The sequence below is a fragment of the Trichechus manatus genome, unplaced genomic scaffold (assembly GCF_000243295.1).
Source record: "Trichechus manatus latirostris isolate Lorelei unplaced genomic scaffold, TriManLat1.0 scaffold00040, whole genome shotgun sequence".
Lineage (NCBI taxonomy): Eukaryota > Metazoa > Chordata > Mammalia > Sirenia > Trichechidae > Trichechus > Trichechus manatus.
In genome coordinates this window covers 10,278,919-10,297,289 of record NW_004443976.1, presented here as the reverse complement: position 1 = coordinate 10,297,289, position 18,371 = coordinate 10,278,919, and the positions used below count along the sequence as shown (strand labels likewise).

Below are 18,371 nucleotides of genomic sequence, written 5' to 3'. Positions count from 1 at the left end.
CCACCTTGTCAAATCACACATTGTATGCCTCCTTTGCCATGAGACCAGAAGAACTGGATGGTGCCCAGCTACCATTACTGAATGTTTTGATCGAAGACTCTATAGAAGAATCCTGATGAAAAGGGGGAAAATGCGGAACATAATTTAAAATAAAATTTTACATCATAAAATCCAGACTTTCTGGAGCCAGGGAGGCTGGATGAACCCCCAAAACTATTGCACTGAGATAATCTATGTCTTAGTCATCTAGTGCTGCTATAACAGAAATACCACAAGGGGATGGCTTTAACAAAGTGAAATTTATTTTCTCACAGTAAAGTAGGCTAGAAGTCCAAATTCAGGGTGTCAGCTCCAGGGGAAGGCTTTCTCTCTCTATTGGCTCTGGAGGAAGCTCCTTCTCATCAATCTTCCCCTGGACTAGGAGCTTCTCTGCGCAGGAGCCCCAGGTCCAAAAGATGTGCTCTGTTCCCGGTGCTTCTTTCTTGGTAGTATGAGCCCCCCCGCCCACCGCCAACCCCGACTTGCTTCCCTTTCCTTTTATCTCTTCAGAGATAAAAGGTGGTGTAGGCCACACCCCAGGGAAACTCCTTTACATTTTATCGGGGATATGATAGTGAGGGTGTTACAATCCCACCATCCTCTTTAACATAAAATTACAATCACAAAATGGAGGACAACCACACAATACTGGAAATCATGGCCTAACTAAGTTGGCACATATTTTGGGGGGATATAATTCAATCCATGATCATCTTTAAACCCTAAACCAGAAATAGCCCCTGAAGTCTTCTTTAATAAAGAGTAGTTTAGCTTAAATAGTAAAGAATGTCTGTCTTAAGCAATGTGCTCTCTAAGAATTATCTATCTGGGATCAAATTGAAAGCAACAACTCAAAAGATTAGATAGGAGACTTAGGGGGCAGTGAGCTTATGATAATGGGGGAGGAACAATTCAAAAAAGGAGGGTGAGAATGGTTGCACAACTTGAAGAATATAATCAGTGTCACTGAATTGTACATATAGAAATTGTTGGATTGGCATATGTTCCGTGGTGTATATTCTCAACAACAACAAAAATAAAATAAATTTCTAAAAAATCATACATTGTAGGCCAGGCACCTGTTTGATGGGGGTCTGGAAGGTGTTGGAGGTAGGGCTGCTGCCTGCATCATTTAATGCTGCTATAACAGCAGTACCACAACTGGATGGCTTCAACAAACACAAGTTTATTCTCTCACAATCTAGTAGGCTAGATGTCTAAATTTAGGGGGTCAGCTCCAGGGGGAGGCTTTCTCTCTCTGTTGGTTCTGGAGGAAGGCCCTTGTCATCAATCTTCCTCTGGTCAAGGAGCTTCTCAGTGCAGGAACCTTGGGTCACAAGGACACGCTCTGCTCCTGGCATTGCTTTGTTGGTGGTACGAGGTCCCCACATCTTTCTGCTCGCCTCTCTCTTTTATATCTCAAAAGAGATTGGCTCAAGACAAAATGTAATCTTGTAGATTGAGTCCTGCCTCATTAACATAACTGTCACTAATCCCATCTCATCAACATCATAGAGATAGGATTTACAACACATAGGAAAATCACATCAAATGACAGAATGGTGGACATTAACACAATACTGGGAATCATGGCCTAGCCAAATTGATACATGTATTTTTGGGGGGGCACAATTCAATCCATGACATGCCATGCAATCTTTGGGGCATTCTTATACTAAAAATTATTCACTGTTTACCTGAAATTCAAATTTCATGGGGCATCCTGTATTTTTACGTGCTAAATCTGGCAACCCTAGCTGGAATGTGAATTGGCGTTGGCCTGAAGAGGCTCCCCAGGACCTTGGTTTCTGCCTGTCACTGTCTGCCATCAGGAACCTCAGTCCATTAGGTTGATAACCCCATGTGCAGTATTGGATCCTGGGAGCAGTTTAGGCTGGAGCCCTGGTTTCTGGAACTTACAACCCAACTCAGATAGCGCTGATGGGCATAAAAGCCGTCTGGCCTCTGACACAGAAACACTTAAAGAGTTAAGTAAGCAGAGGGGGATACTGCCTGTGGTACAGTGGGGAACGAGGGGCATGGGGAAGGTGTCCCGGGAATTGCACGTTTCCCTGCCTGGCGTCAGGGGAACAGAATTAACTGCAGGTCCTTAGGCCTCCCTTGCCACTCGCCGGGCATGGACTCCACCCAGTGATGGGACACTTTACAGATGGGAAATGACTCCAGGGAGCTGGAAGCCAGCCCTGGCCTGCGCGGCTGGCAAGGCAGCCCTCCTACATCTGTTTGATAAACCACAGCCCATATGTGCGCCACCTATGGGGAGAAGAGATTGGAAGGGGACCCCTCTGCTGCTAAGCAGGCATCTGGGCTGGGCGGACCAGTCACAATATTGAGATTTCAGGGCAGCACAGACTACCGGGTAGCTTTGCTCAAATACCCCTTACACTTGGAAAATTCTCTGCCTCCAGGAATGAATTCCAGCAGCTGGGGGGGTTACCCCGCTTCTTTCTGCTCAAGACCGACCCATCCTCGCCACACTGGAGGTCACAGAGAGAGCACTGCATCGGGACCCACTGCTAACGAGCTCCAGGTCCTCGGCAGTCTCTTTGCCTCTTGGGGCCTCATTTTTTTCATCTTTTCTATGATGAGAAGGTGAGCTAGGAAGCCTTTGCAGATTGCACCAGCACTGAGATCCTGTTTTTTGCCCTCAGTGGACAACTTCCCCTTCCCCTAATTGGCTGATAGATCTTGGGGTCTGGATGGGGATGGTGTGGAGTGTTCATGCAGGGACGTGTTATAAGGAAGAAACGAGACCCTTGTATCCAAAACCCCATTTTGAAACCAGTACCCTTGAGGGCAAGAGAGTTTGTTTCTTGTAGGCAGTGGGCAGGCATGGAATGTTCTAGAACATTGGAGTGACAAGATGAGAAGAGTGTTTAGGGTGGAATTTGGGGTGGAGGGCCGACTGGAGGTGAGGAAAGCCCAACGTTGGGTATGCCACGGAGTGGGCCAGGGCTGAAGTCCCTGAGGGAGGTGACAGGGCGCAGCCGCCTGGGGCGGGGCTCTGGGAAGGGAACACAGAGGGAGGGTCTGAGGAAGACTGCAGACAAAGAATTGATGACTGCTCTGGGCTTACCAAAGCCTGCTCGGCATTTCCTCCACGGAGAGGGGCCTACCCGCCTGGCGAAAGAAGGATGTTTGTGCAGCAAAAGCCCTGAGTTATTCCTTAGCAGAGGGCCTGGGAGACGTTAGGAGGGGAGGATTTCAAAGCTGTTGGGGGAGATGCAACAGCCAAAAAAGGGCAGGGGAAAGAAAAGGCTAAGATGTTTACAGAGAAAAAAAAGTCAGTGGAAAAAATGACAGGGCAAGAGGATTTCGGGGATGGCCCTACAGCCGGCCGGGAGGGGCCGTTACCTACCCCACACAGCAGGAGGAAGAGCGACAAGGCCACACTGTGCTTTTTGGAAGGCGTGGCCTCTGACCCTGCACCCCTAATCCTGCCTGGGGCCCTGATTGCAACCCCCTGAAATGCCCTCCCCTATCTGGTCTCCAGCAGACCGTTTGTGGAGACGACATTAATAGGGTCAACCCCCCTGCCCAGTGCTAGTTCACATTTCTGCTGGAAGAAGAGGACAAGACCCACCAGAATCCAGACTTATCCCTCCTGCAACCCCTTCTCCAGAAGCCTGGGGGGGTCTGGCTAGGTGGGGGCCCCCACCCCTAATAGCGCTTTTGTCTGACATCTTGACAAAGGGTCCCAGACCTTTCCCAAGCCCCACAGGTGTGAAGAACTTGTTACTGTAGTGTTTGTTCAGCCCCATGAGTGGCCTGAAGGACTGTTGACAGAGGGCCCCTTTGTGTTCAGACTTGGCTGAAGCTCTCTAAGCCCTCGACAAACACAGGCCACTTATCTCCAGGGACTTTATCAGCAACCATCTAAAGCCTGTCTTTGGCAAACAGGGGAACTCCAGCTTCCCCGGCTGATGCAGGGACTGGAGTCTGAAAGCGTTTCCCGGTTTTTCATTTTCTCTGCCGCCTCGGTCCACACCTTGTCGATTTTGTTTCCGATAGCGGAGATAAAGCACAGGTCGAGGGGTCAGAGACTTTGTTTTGCAAGTTGGAGCTTTTAAAAAAAGAAATGTGTGGTTCTGCACATCTTCTGTCTGCCAAGAGGAGGCGCTGTCCAAGAGCGATTTAGAGGCAGATGGGCATCTCTCTAGAGCCCTGGTGGCGCAGTGGTTAAGAGCTCGGCTGCTAACCTGAAGGTCGGCAGTTCGAATCCACCAGCCACTCCTTGGAAATCCTATGAGGGTAGTTCTACTCTGTCCTACAGAGTTGCTATGAGTTGGAATTTACTTGACAGCAACGGGTTTGGTTTTGGTTTGGGCGTGTCTGTGAGAACTTGGCTTCAGGGGGCTCCCAGCTGAACAGGAAAGCTTCCCGTTGCCAGCTGTCATGAGAATCCTCTCACCAAGCCCTTCACCAACCCAAAAGCAGACTATGTTTTCTTCCTCAACTACAGATGAATGGATAAACAAAATGTGGTACATAACAGACAATGGAATATTACTTAGCCCTAAAGAGAAATGGAGTTCTGATACGTGCAATGACATGGATAAACCTTGAAAGCTTTATGCTGAGTGAAATAAGTCAGTCATAGAAAAACAAATAGTGTGTGATCCCATTTACAAGAAATATCTGGAACAAACAAGTGCAGAGACTAAAGTTTTTTAGGGGTCACCAGGGGTGGGCAGGAGGGAGAAAGGAAGACACAGCCCTTGGGGGACACTGAGCTTCTGTTAAGGGTGATAGAAAAGATTGGGAACAGAGCAACATGATGAACATAATTAATGTCACTGAATTGTGCATGTGAAGATTGTCGAAATGACAAATGTTTTGTTACGTATGTATTTATCACAATAAGAAAAGAAAGAACGAAGGGAGGGAGGATGGGTTCCCTCTACTCAGTGCCCTGGAGAGGTGGTATCTTTGCCACACCCTGTCTCCCCAGGACACAGGCGGGCCCCAGTCCTGTTGACTACGCCCCTCCTGATGCTGTTACCCTGCTACAGGCCTGTTATCTCCTGCCTGGAGCATGGGGGAGACTGCAGGACTCCTCCTGGGGCTATAGTATCATCCTGTCCCATCTCTGATCAGCCCCGCAGGCTGGAGGTGGTCTTACCGCTCTTCCCCTAGCCCTGTCACTGCCACGCACAGTTCCACCCCTGTGAGTTGTCCACAGATCATTACCTTAACCTGGAACACCCCTGCACACCCTTCCTGAATGCCCAGGACCCTCCGGGAGGCTTCCTTGCTGATGGGAACCTATCCTTTTACTCCTAAGAGTTTGGGCGTTGTGCAGTTACAGAATCTTTAGGTCTGGAGAAGAATGGAGAGAGCATCAGGGCCAAATGTCCTCTTTTTTTTTTTTTTTTTTATTATAAAATCTACATAACGACGTTTGCCGTTTCAACCATTTTTACATGTACGATTCAGTGATATCGGGAATCCCTGGGTGGGGCAAATGGTTAACATGCTAGACTGCTAACTGAAAGATTGGAGGTTCGAGTCCACCCAGAGGTGCCTCGGAAGAAAGGCCTGGTGATCTACTTCTGAAAAATCAGTCATTGAAAACCCAATGGGCACAGTTCTACTCTGACACTCATAAGGTTGCCATGAGTTGGAATTGGCTCTACAACAGCTGGTCTGGTTTCAGTGGCATTCATTATTTTCACCATGTTGTGTACCCATCACCACCAAGCGTCCTCATTTTTTACATGAGAAAACAGAGGCTCAGAAAGGCCAAGCGAGTCTCTTTTGGCCTTGGTGACATCCTGTTAGAATCTTCCGAACCACGAGAGCCAAGTGGAGGAAGAAGCGAATGTGCAGGCTGAAGCTCAAAAGAAGAAAGATGAGGCAGGGGTCCAAGTGAACGCTAGCGTGTGCACCCACAGAAGCCACAGCAGCAGGAATATGGAATGCCGGAGGCCGGGGACACTGGTACAAGTGGTTGACTGCGTGCTACTGTCTGGAACTTGTCAGTGGATTTAGAATTTCCATTGCCATTCGATCGCTGTGAACACCTCCGAGAGGCCCACCTTGCTCATACCAATCAGTCCCTTTTGATCTTTTGCCCTGGACCTATGACAGTCTGGACAAGTTCTGTTTTCAGTTGTGGCTGAGTGTAATGCACACAGTAAATCATCTCTTCTGCTGTCTTAGCCAAAAAAAAAAAAAAAAAAGGCCAAGTGAGTTTCCCCAGGTCACACACCTGAGTGAGTAGAGCAGCAAAGTCGGAACTGGAGCCCAGGTCTCCCAAATCAGACACAGCTCTCTTTCTTCTCTTCCTAGCTGCCTTGTGGCATTGCATCAGCTGTGTGGTGTTCTATTTCACGTAATAATAATGACACACCCCGCCTCTCTGTGCTGTGAGCTCTTAGGGCCTTGTCTTTAAACGTCTCTTCTCCTGTACCTTGTCTACGCCAGTGGTTCTCATAGCGTGGCCCTCAGATGGGCAGCTTCAGCATCACCTGGGAAAAAGTTAGAAATGCAGATTCTTGGGCCCACCTAAGACCTTGTGGTGGTTGTTGTGAGTTGCTGTTGAGTCAGCTTCAAATCACGGTGACCTTACATACAACAAAACGAAACGTTGTGCCATCCTGTGTCATCTTCATTCATGACCATTGGTATGCATGAGTTCCTTGTTGCGACTGTGGTGTGATTCCATCTCATAGAGGTTTCCCTCATTTCCGCTGACCCTCTATTTTACAAACCACGATGTCCTTTTCTAGCGATTAGTCTTTCCTGATGATGTGTCCAGAATAAGCGAGCCAGTCTCACCATCCTCATTTTTAAGGAACATGCCGGTTGTATTTATTCTAAGACTGATTTGTTTGTTCTTTTGGCAGTCCATGGGTATAGTCAATAGTCTTCACCAGCCCCACAGTTAGGATGCACCATTCTTCTTCTGCCTTCCTTTTTCATTGTCCAGCTGTCACATGCATCTGAGGTGACTGAAAAGACCATGGTTTGGGTCAGGCGCACACCTAAGACATCCTGAGTCAGAAAGTCTGGGGGCGAGGCTCAGCAATCTGCGTTTTAACCGGCCCTCCAGTTGACTCTGCACCCTGAGTTTGAGAATTGTTGCGCATGTGGGGCCTTGGGAGGGTTCAGTGGCTACTTAGATTGAAAAGTGCAGCTTGAGAGAAGGAAGAGGGGCACAGTCTCTGGAGAGAGTGAAGTACAGGTGTGTTAATCTTACAGCAACTGTGCTTCCTGGCTCCTGGCTCCTGTGCCAGGCCCGTTAGTATCTGAAGAATGAAGAACCAATGTGACTCGTGCACAAGCGGGTCCTGTTGGAGTGTCACTGGTGGCCCGCATCCCATGTCTTGAGGTGCCACATCTCCCCTCATGTATCCTCTGGGACCCCCCCAAGAGTCTCACTGAATGTCCTCACCTCCCTTGGGCTCTGTTGTGCCCAGTGTGGGCTAGCTTCCTGCCATCGACTCTTTTCTCCAGACTACTGAGCTGTGCAGCTCTCCCGGCCATGTCCCGGCGATGCTTCTCAACAGTTACCTATTGAAGTTGAGACAGTGCATCCCTCCAAAGAATTGCAAGCCGTCCAGCCTTGGTGGGACCCAAACTATTCCTGTGTGATTCTTCTAGTGCCTTTTGGTGCTGCTCACCCTGGCTGGTCACCCCTTCTTTGTATCTGGTGGGTTGACATCTCTGCTGATAAGCCTCAAGCCCTGTGTTTGGGGCATTGTGGTGGACCTTGGAGTGAGGTGACTTGAATTGTGCGCAGGTACCTCCAAGGACTCTGCGAGGACAGGGGCCACGTCTGTCTTGCTTGTGCCTCATCTTTGCCGGGAAGATAGCAGAATCCCAGTAAATATTTGTTGAACTAATCAGTAAATCCACCAGCTACCAGATTTGCCAATAATGAAGTAAAATCTACGGGATGAGTTTTTCTTGTTTTGTAAATTTATCTACATTTTGGTCATTTCTTTCATGTCCAGCTCACCATTACTAAAGGCATGTTGTTGTTAGTTACTGTCGAGTTGGTTCTGACTCATGGTGACCCCATGTACAACAGAATGAAGTGCTGCCCAGTCCTGCACCATCCTTACAATTGTTGGTATGCTAGCGTCCATTGCTGTGGTCACTGTGTATTGTGAGTGCCTTCCAACCTGCGGGGCTCATTTTTCAGCACTGTATTGGACAATTTTCTTTGGGGACCCTAGGGTTTTCATTGGCTAATTTTCTAAAGTAGATCACCAGGCCTTTCTTCCTAGTCTGTCTTAGTCTGGAAGCTCCACTGAAGCCTGTCCACTATGGGTGACCTTGCTGGTATTTGAATAGCGATGGCACAGCTTCCAGCATCTTAGTGACATGCCAGCCACCACTAACAGATAGGTGGGATGAAATGCCCAGTGAAGCTCACCTGTAGATATGGGAGGGTCCAAGTCCCAGAAATGCTTAATCCAGACCAGGCTTGGACCCTTTCCTGAAAGGAGGCCTTTGAAAGCCCAGATCAGAGAGTTACCAGCTCTACTGTGTCAAGTCCCGGCAGGAGCCAGGGGCTGGGGAGCTGGCCTGCTCAGCCTGCTCATTTCAGGAGATGCTCAAAACTAGACTCCGAAGGAGAACTGACTGGCACAAACGGTTAAGCGCTAGACTACTAACCGAAAGTTTGGCAGTTCAAACCCACCCAGGGGTGCCTTGGAAGACAGGCCTGGTGATCTGCTTCCGAAAGGTCACAGCCTTAAAAACCCTATGGAAAAGGGAACAACCGAAACAGAAATTTTGAGAATGCTCATGCATTGTGAAGAAGGTGACCAATGTCACTGAACAATTTGTGTAGAAGTTGTTGAATGGGAACCTAAACTGCTGTGTAAACCTTCACCAAAAAGCACAATAAAATATTATTTACAAAAAACAAAAAACCCTATGGAGCTGTTCTACTCTGCACACATGGGGTCACCATGAGTCAGAATCGACTTGCTGGCAGCTAACACCAACAGCACCAACAAAGGGTGGCTGCAGAGTCTGCACTTGGAGACCACTGTCTTAGGGAGCAGCAAAAAATAAACAGAAAAAAACCAAACCAGTTGCTGGTCTCGTGGACTGCAACTCATGGCGACCCTATGTGTGTAGGAGTAGAACTGGGCTCTGCAGGGTTTTCAATGGCTGATTTTTTAGAAATAGATCACCAGGCCTTTCTTCTAAGGCACCTCTGGGTAGATGCCAACCTGCCACCTTTCAGTTAACAGCTGATCGAGTTAACCATTTGCACCACTTGGGAACTCCCAGGCAGCAGCAAAAGGGTATAAAAATTTGAATATCCTTGGGGGAGGGGCTGTCACAATCTCTCTAACCCAGAGTTTCCCAGCCTCGGCACTGTTGACATTTTGGACTGGATAACTCTGTGGTGAGGGCCTGTCCTGTGCATTGTAGGATGTTTAGCAGCATCCCTGGCCTCTGCCCACTAGAAGCCCTTAGCACACCTCCCAGTGTGACAACCAAGAATATCTCCAGGCATTGCCAGGTATCCACTGGGGTGATTTTGCCCCTAGTTGAGGATCATGGTTCCAGTCTGTCTTTGGGGAATTTGTAAGAGCACTTTGTGCGTGTCATTGTTGTTAGGTGCTGTCGAGTTGATTCCAACTCATAGCGACCTTATGCACAATAGAACAAAACACTGCTCAGTCCTGCGCTATTCTCACAATCGACGCTATGCTTGAGCCCATTCTTGCAACCACTGTGTCAGTCCATCTCGTTGAGGGTCTTTCTCTTTTCGCTGACCCCCTACTCTACCAAGCATAATGTCCTTCTCCAGGGACTGGGTCCCTCCTGATTACATGTCCAAAGTATCCATCCTTGCCTCTAAGGAGCGTTCTGGCTGTACTTCTTCCAAGACAGATTTGTTAGTTCTTCTGGCAGTCCATGGTATATTCAGTATTCTTCGCCAACACCATAAATCAAAGGCATCCATTTTTCTTTGGTCTTCTTTATTCATTGCCCAGCTTTCACATGCTTATGAGGCAATTGAAAACACCATGGCTTGGGTCAGGTACACCTTAGTCCTCAAAGTGACATCTTTGCTTTTGAACACTTTAAAGAGATCTTTTACAGCAGGTTTGCCCAATGCAATGCGTTGTTTGATTTCTTGACTGCTAACTTCCGTGTGGGTTAGTGGTTAAATGCTACGGCTGCTAACCAAAAGGTCGGCAGTTTGAATCCACCAGGCACTCCTTGGAAACTCTATCGGGTAGTTCTACTCTGTCCCTATAGGGTTGCTATGAGTCGGAATTGACTCAACGGCAATGGGTTTTTTTGGGTTTTTTTTGTTTACATCCATGGGTGTTGATTGTGGATCCAAGTAAAATGAAATCCTTGATAACTTTAATCTTTTCTCCGTTTATCATGATGTTGCTTATTGATCCAGTTGTGAAGATTTTTGTTTTCTTTATGTTGAGGTGTAATCCACACTGAAGGCTATAGTCTTTGATCTTCATCAGTAAGTGCTTCAAGTCCTCTTCACTTTCAGCAAGAAAGGTTGTCTCATCTGCATATTGCAGGTTGTTAATGAGTCTTCCTCTAATCCTGATGCTGAGTTATTTGTGCATGGTGAGTAGGTATTGTGCTCTTTACCCAGTAGCCACAGATGTAACGAGCAAAGGACCTGGTGAGGGAAGCTGCAGGCCCTTCACCCAACCCTACAAGTGCCCAGTGTGCCCCAGCCTGCCCTGCGACCCGGACCTGGCAGTAGTGCTGCGAATCAAGGCAGGCCTGAGAGCTGTGCTGGACCAGGCACCCAGGCAGCCTGGCTGGGCTGATTTCCTGCATACAGAGACCCAGCCTGTGGATGGTGCATCGAGGGCCAGTTATTTTGGATAGTTCAGCTGCAGTGGTTAAAGCGCTCGGCTGATAACCAAAAGTTGATGGTTCGAACCCACCAGCCACTCCACGGGAGAAAGATGTTGCAGTTGGCTTCCATAAAGATTACAGCCCAGGAAACCCTAGGGGCAGTTCTGCTCTGTCCTTTGGGGTTCCTATGAGTTAAAGTCAACTCAGTTACAGTGGGTTTGGTTTGGTGTTGGTTAAGCTGCAGACGTTTAAGTCCCAAATTCCCTGTTATGCTACAGAAATGATATGGGCCTCCTTCTCGAGGCCCTGCCCTGGAAGGGAGGGAAGAATGGTGGTCATGGCCCTGTGCGCTGGAGGACAGGAGGGGTCCTCCGGCCTCCATGTTCCACCCAGAGCACCCCTGACCACATGAAGTGTGGCTGGGGGAGCCAGGGCTGCAGCCCCAGAGACAAGGCCCGGATATGGCTCACCAGTGCCTTCTTGGTGTTTCCGGGGCCTGGGATAGCCCTGGCTGATTGGGGCTTAGTTCATCGAGATCTTTTGGGAGAAGGCCAGCACCTGTGCTGGATAAGCTTGTCGAACTGGTGGATTCAGACTCAGTCCCTACTGTGTGCAAGGCTCCACTCAGCGTCCAAGGAGGAGCCCGGAACACCTTAGATGTGGGTTGTATACTAAAGCACTGCACTCTCCTTGAGCAGACAGAAGGTGGATGGTTGAGTTAAAACAGCAAGGCAAGTTTAATGTCGCTCAAAATAATAGTAAAAGAAATATCACAAATATCCTAAGGCCTTGCCTTGCCAGAGTGTGGTTTAGTCAGTCAATACTTCTGTCTTGCCCATCTGTCCTTCCTGTCTATCGATCTACCTATGTAACCCTCCTTCCTCCCCCGCATCCATCCATCCATCTACCCATCCACCCACCTACCCACCCATCCAGCCAGCCACCTACCTACCCATTCAGGCTCCCTGCCCATCTGCCCACCTACCCACCCAGCCAGCCACCTACCCACCCATTTGGGCTACCCACCCATCCACCCACCTGCCCACCCATCCACTCACCTGTCTTTCTGTCTGATCTCTCCTACTGACATCTTCTCACTTGCTTTTGTGCTCTCTCTGTATCTCATGTGCAGGCCTTCAAGCTAAACCAGGTTTGGCCAGTTCAAACCCCTGCTGAGAATTTGCATTTCTAACAAGTTCCCTGCTGAGAATTTGCATTTCCACCCCAGATGTACTGAATCAAAAAAAAAAAAACCTACAGTTTAACAAGATCCCCAGGTGATTCTTATGTATAACTTCCTGGGAACTTGTTCATTCGAAGCCCTACTCATTTGTACAACAAAAATTTACTGAGGCTGCTCTGGGTTGGGTGCCCAGGACATAAGGACAAACACAGTCCTTGTTCTCAAGGAACCAACCCAGTTGATGAGGGCACTTGTCCCACTTTATCTAGGAGCTTGCTAATGTTAGATGGATCCCCTAGAGAGTTGAGAGTGTGCCTCCCTCTCTATATCCCCCAAAGTATGTGGCACAGTGCCTGGCACCTAGCTCACGCCAGACACCAGTTGCTGTCAAGTCAATTCTGACTCATGGCATCCCCGTGTGTGTCACAGTAGAACTGTGCTCCATAGGGTTTTCACTGGCTGAGTTTTTGGAAAAAGATTGCCAGGCCTTTCTTCAGAGGCATCTCTGGGTGGACTTGAACCTCAACCTTTGAGTTACCAGCCAAGCATGTTAACCATTTGTGTCACCCAGGGAGGCAAATGTGTGTTGAATTGAACTGACCTGGGGATGGCATATGGTTGGGCAGTTTCAGGTTGGTGGGGGAGATTCAGAAAAGTGTCAATGGGAGCTCAGAATTGATGATGTGCATATGTTAGAATAGGACACAGGGGCCCTTTTAATAGGTCCCCCTCCCCGTCTGGTTTCTGGGTAGGGAGCTTCTCCTTCTGCCTCCTTGATCCTTGTTATGCCCCTGGGTCTGGAGTTCATCCTCACTGATTCCCACATGATTGCTGAGGGAGGGAGACTGGCTCTCCCCGGGTGGCTGGGGGACCCTAGGATCAGATGCAGAAACCAGGTGTGGCGCCCTGTCCCGGCCCCACTCTGGTCCCTCAGCATTGGGTCTGCCCTCCCCCTAGCTCCCTGGCCCCTTGGCTGCTCTGCCTGCTGAGCCAGGCCCAGGCGGTGGCTGCTGAGCAAGATTAGCCACCTGACCTCTCTGTTCTCACAGAGCTGCCATTCCCTTCCCTGCTTGAAATCCGATAATGAAACTAATACCCCATATTTTTGCCTCAGAGAGAAGCAGGAGATAAACAGGGAGGCCTGAGGGATTAAGGTGTCTATGTGAGGAAGGGGCTGGGGACAAGCCGGGAGTTGGGTGACACCTCCGTGTGCAGCTGACGGGTCCAGATGTGAGCTGCTTTGCCGGATGCATTTTTCCATTTGTGCTGAGAAAATAAAACAAAGAGAAAAGAAAACAAGCCGTAAAATACTTTGCAGAAGCCTGAGCACAGGCAATGGCCACTTGATGTCCCCCTGACAGCTTCAAGAAGGAAGGGAGGTGGGAGGGCAGCCCCGGCTTTTATGTTCGTCCTCCGCGCTTCCTCTGTGTGACCTGTTGTTTGGGAAGAGCCCTTTGTTGATGTAAGGCACCTATGCAAGGGAGACCCCAGCACTAGCTTCCCCTTGGGTGGGTGGCGAAGGGGGCTCAGAGGCTGGGCCCGGCACATTGGAGGATGCAGAACAGCTGGGGTCGTCTTGACAGAGGGGGACACGGGTAGCGTCTGCCTCCAACAAGGACCAGAAGATGATGCTCCTGAGGTTTTGCCCTCTGTACAGGGGAGGCCTGAGGAAGTGAGACTGGGTGATCCTTCCAGATCCCTGTCCCCAGACCCATGTGCCAGGCACTCTGACTCTTGTGCCTGTAGGAAAGATCCAGATTCTGGCTGTAGTTCAGGCCTAGCTGTGACTTCTGGTGCTTTGGGTCCTTTCCAATGGGGCAAGGGACCAGGAGCAGAAGACCTGGGCTCCTCGTGTCTTGGCACCACCCCCCCCACCTCCCCGCCCCCAGTTATTGTCTCCGTGGTCCTGGGCTGGGCTGGTCATTTAACCTCTCCAAGTACCCCCACCACCACACACACACCATCAGCCTTATCTGGGTGAGTCCAAAGAGACAATGGATGTGGGCGAGCAGGACAGTCCTCTGTGCCAGCGGGCAGGAAGTATCTTTCTTTATAACTGCCTGAACTCAGCTCCAAGGGCTGGAGGTGCTGAGGGACCCTTGGTGAAGCTCTTGGGAGTCATTCTTTGGCCTAATTTGGCTTCCAGCTGCTTCCAGACTTCAGGGCGTGAGCTGAGTCTTCTCCTGTCTTCTCTCATGTATCCCACATGGCGCCTCCTCCAATACCGCATCCATTCCTACTGGTGACATGACTAACAAGTGAGAAATCTGGATGGTGGCTCTTGGAAGAGCATTTAAAGAAGCTTACCGTAATGTCAGAGAGAAAAATTAAAGAGGCTAATGGTTTATTAAGTCACAAATAAAAATAATAAATGAGTAAGAAACTGATAAAAAATATTTGTAGTTTGTATGGTAGAAAAGACAAATGGTTTTTATCCACTGTAGGTAAGAGCACTAAACATCGTGAAAAACCACCTTATTTGAAAATTGGGCAAATGGCATGAACAGGCAGTGCATGAAAAGAGAACTACAAATAGAAAAATAAGCACATGGAGCAATGTCCAACCTCACTAGTAATCAAAGACAGGCAAATTAAAATCATGTGTATTTTCTTTTTTCCTTTGACAAACTGGCAAAGACAAGAAAAAAAGAATGCCAATACCAAATGCGTATTGTTACTCTTTTTTTTCAAGGGTGGGGTGACATAGGAGCTGTGATGTCCTGCTGGTGGGAGTGTAAACTAATAGAGTCTTTCGTGAGGACGCTTTGGCATTTGGATCCAAAGGTAAAAACCTGTAGGTCCAAACACTAACCCAGCAGTTCGCTTGTGAGAAATTTACTGTGTGGCAGTAACCAGAGCAGAGCACAGGTGTGTGTGGTCAGAGGTGATCACCGATAGTAAAAACCTGGACACGACCTCGCTGCCCAACCCTGTTGTCCTTAGCTGCCATCCAGTTGGCTCCCAACTCATGACAATGTCACGCACAATGGGATCTGACTGTTGTGACCTCTACAGGGTTTTTATTGGCTGACTGTTGGAAGTAAATTGTTAGGCCTTTCTTCCTAGTCCACCTTAGTCTGGAAGCTCTGCCACTGTTCAGCATCATAGCAACACACAAACCTCCACTGGCATATGGGTGGTGGCTGCGCATGAGGTACATTGGCCAGGAACCAAACCCGGATCTCCCACATTGAAGGGGAGAATTCTACCACTGAACTACCACTGTCCCCCTCCCCAAGCCCTATTTTTAAATGCATCCAGCGGATTCCCAGGAGCCCACTATGTATATCCACACAGTGGAGTGCTAGAAACCTGTCAGAATCAGGAAGAGTGTTATCTGGCATTGACAAATGTTCATCATGATGAAAAGGCAGCCTACAAAACCAGATGTACAATTATGATCCATTTTAGTAGGAAAGAGTTAAATAGCTTCACAGAGGACCAAGGTTAATCTAGGCCTAAAGGGAAAGACCCCAGGGTCAGCAGTGATGGGTGGAAATATGGTAAATTTTTTTTTTTAATGCTTTTGTTTTTCAAGTTTATGGCATTAAACATGTATTTCTTTATAACTTAAATAAAATGTGACTTTAGAAACAAAGTTAATATAAAAGCAGGGACAACCGTGGTGTAGAGTGAGCAGGGTCAGGGCAGACCAAAGTTGGACTTACCTGGAGTTTGAGGTCCAAGGAAGATGGGCAGGTAACCAGACAGGTAAGTGGCCAGATACAGGTAGTGGTGAACAGCCAGGGTGAGTCACAGAAACTGAGCAACAACAAAAAAGCTCTAGAAGCATCACACAGGTGTGAGAAGCCTGCGCAGGGGCCATGCTGGGTGCCTGGGGAACCCATGGCCGAGGGAACCAACTGAGGCTGGTGAGGCAGAGGTGGAGCTGGGAAGTGACACTGAACCAAGATGAGATGAGGATGAGAAGGATGAGTCCAAGTGAAGAGGAGGGTTGGGAGAAGGGTGTCCCAGGAGGAAGGAACAGCATGTGCAAAGCTACAGAGGGGCGGGTGAGGAGTCCTTACACACTGCACATTATAGAACATAAAAAGTTTGGTACAACTTCTGTTAAGGGTGATGGAAACGTTTGGAAACAGATAAGGGTGATGGTTGCACAGGATGATCAACACAACTACTGTCACTGAATTGTACATGTGAAGAATGGTGATGGCAAATGTTTTGTTCCATATGTATTTGTCATTGTTGTTAGGTGCTGTTGAGTTGATTCTGATTCATGGTGACCCCATGCATGCAGAGTAGAACTGTGCTCCATAGGGTTTCCAAGACTGTGACCCTTCAGAAGCAGATTGCCAGGCTTTTCTTCTGAGGTGTCTCTGGGTGGACTCAAACATCCAACCTTTTGGTTATCAGCCAAGCATGTTAACCTTTTGCACCACCCAGGGACTCCAGCAGGGAGGGAGACCATTGGAAACCAGAAGAGGGTGGTGTTGAGATGGACAGAGACTCAGAGACCAGGTGTTGGATAGACCATCCACATGGTGGGGAAATCGTCCGAGTTGATGTGGAAGGGAAGAAGGAACTGTGGCCCCAGAGGCCTCAGTGGGTGAGCAGGAGAAAGAAGCGGGGAGTGTATGTGAGGGTAGAGGTGAATGCCTGTGTATCAGCTTCCTAGGCTGCTGTAACAAAGTACCACAAAGCGGGTGGCCCTAAACAACAGAAGTTTATTGTCTCACACTTCTGGAGGCCAGGAATCCAAATTCAAGATGTCAGCAGGGCCATGCTACCTCTGAAGGCTCTAGGGGATCCTTTCTCGTCTCTCCCAGCTTCTGGTAGCCCAGATGCTCCTTGGCGTGTAGATGCCTCTTCACATGGCTGTCCTCCCTCTCTGTGTGTCAGTCTGTGTGTCTCTCGTCCTCTTTGGGTTAGGACTCACCTTCCTCCAGTATGGAGCCCTGGTGGCACAGTGGTTAAGAGCTCGGCTGCTAACCAAAAGGTCGGCAGTTCAAATCCACCAGCCGCTCCTTAGAAACCCTGTGGAGTAGTTCTACTCTGTCTTATAGGGTCGCTATGAGTCGGAATCGCCTCGACGGCAACGGGTTTTCCTCTGGTATGACCTCATTAACTTAACTGATGACATCTTCAAAAACCTTCCTTCCAAACAAGGTCTCCTTCACAGGTACCAGGGGTTAGGGCTTCAGCGTATTTTTGAGGAGGACACGATTCAGTCCGTAGCACCTTGGAGGTAGTATTTGGAACAAGGAGGGTGCCAGCTTCACCTCTCATCTCTGAGGTGTGTGTGGGGGGTGGGGAGGTTTGGGGACTAGTGGGGTTGAGGTCAATGAATAGTTTTCATTTGAGAGGGAAGCAGGAGGTTCTGGTGTGGTTCGGGTACTGCTGGTTGTCCGATAAATGCGTATCGATGCCAATAGTGGAGCCAAGTGGAAAGCTTCCAAAGCAACAGACTGCCTCACAGGGGGCGGCGGTGGAGTGGAGGGGAGACAATCTCTTGTCCCCCGTGGGTACCTGCCTGCCCAGCGTCTCTGTCCCACCTCCACTGATGGCCTCTCCGTCTCTCCTCCTGCAGCCTGTAACTGCAACCTCCACGCCCGGCGCTGTCGCTTCAACATGGAGCTCTACAAACTCTCGGGGCGTAAGAGCGGGGGCGTCTGCCTCAACTGCCGCCACAATACGGCTGGCCGCCACTGCCACTACTGCAAGGAGGGTTACTACCGAGACATGGGCAAGCCCATCACCCACCGGAAGGCCTGCAAAGGTAGGCGGTGCTCGGGGCGGGCCATGGGGCTGGGCACCGCCCCCCAACCCCGGGCCCTTGGAAACCCCGGTCCTCCCTCCCTTTCCTCTCTCCTCCTCCGTTTCTATTTCTTTTTTCTAGTCCTCATATAGATCAACATAGCAATTACACACACACACACACACACACACACACACACACAGCCTCCCTGGTATTTGGAGGTGCAAGCAAAAACAAAGGGGCGATGGAGAAATAGCTCAAAGGAGAAGGTGTGATACCTGCGAAGGTGCAGGTCTCTTGGGGCCCCTCTGACACCTCCCCTCCCCCTCCCGAGCTTCTCATCCGCACAGGTGTGCCGCATACCAGAGGGCCCGGAGTCATGTTCACTAGGCTTAGTGTCCGGACAAAGGACTCTCTTTTACCAAACTCACGCAGTCTTACTTCTTTGGATGTGTGTGCCCCCCGCCCTGCCCCCCGAAACACACACAGGCACACACAGTTGCAGCGAGGTCGGTGGCTTCAAGGGGCAGGGTGGCAGGAGGAACATTTAATCCATCTGCAAATAGGTTTACTTCTCAGGACAAAAAAATTAAAAGATGGGAG

At 49.3% G+C, this 18,371-nt stretch overlaps 1 protein-coding gene across 1 annotated transcript in view; it reads left to right on the top strand.

Annotated features, from left to right (window-relative positions):
• NTN1 (netrin 1) overlaps nucleotides 1-18,371 on the top strand; it is a 270,775-nt gene that overhangs the window by 165,590 nt on the left and 86,814 nt on the right. The window contains exon 3 of the mRNA XM_004376201.3: nucleotides 17,601-17,789. Coding sequence (XP_004376258.1) covers nucleotides 17,601-17,789 — 189 coding nt within the window. The remainder of the gene's footprint in view (nucleotides 1-17,600; nucleotides 17,790-18,371) is intronic.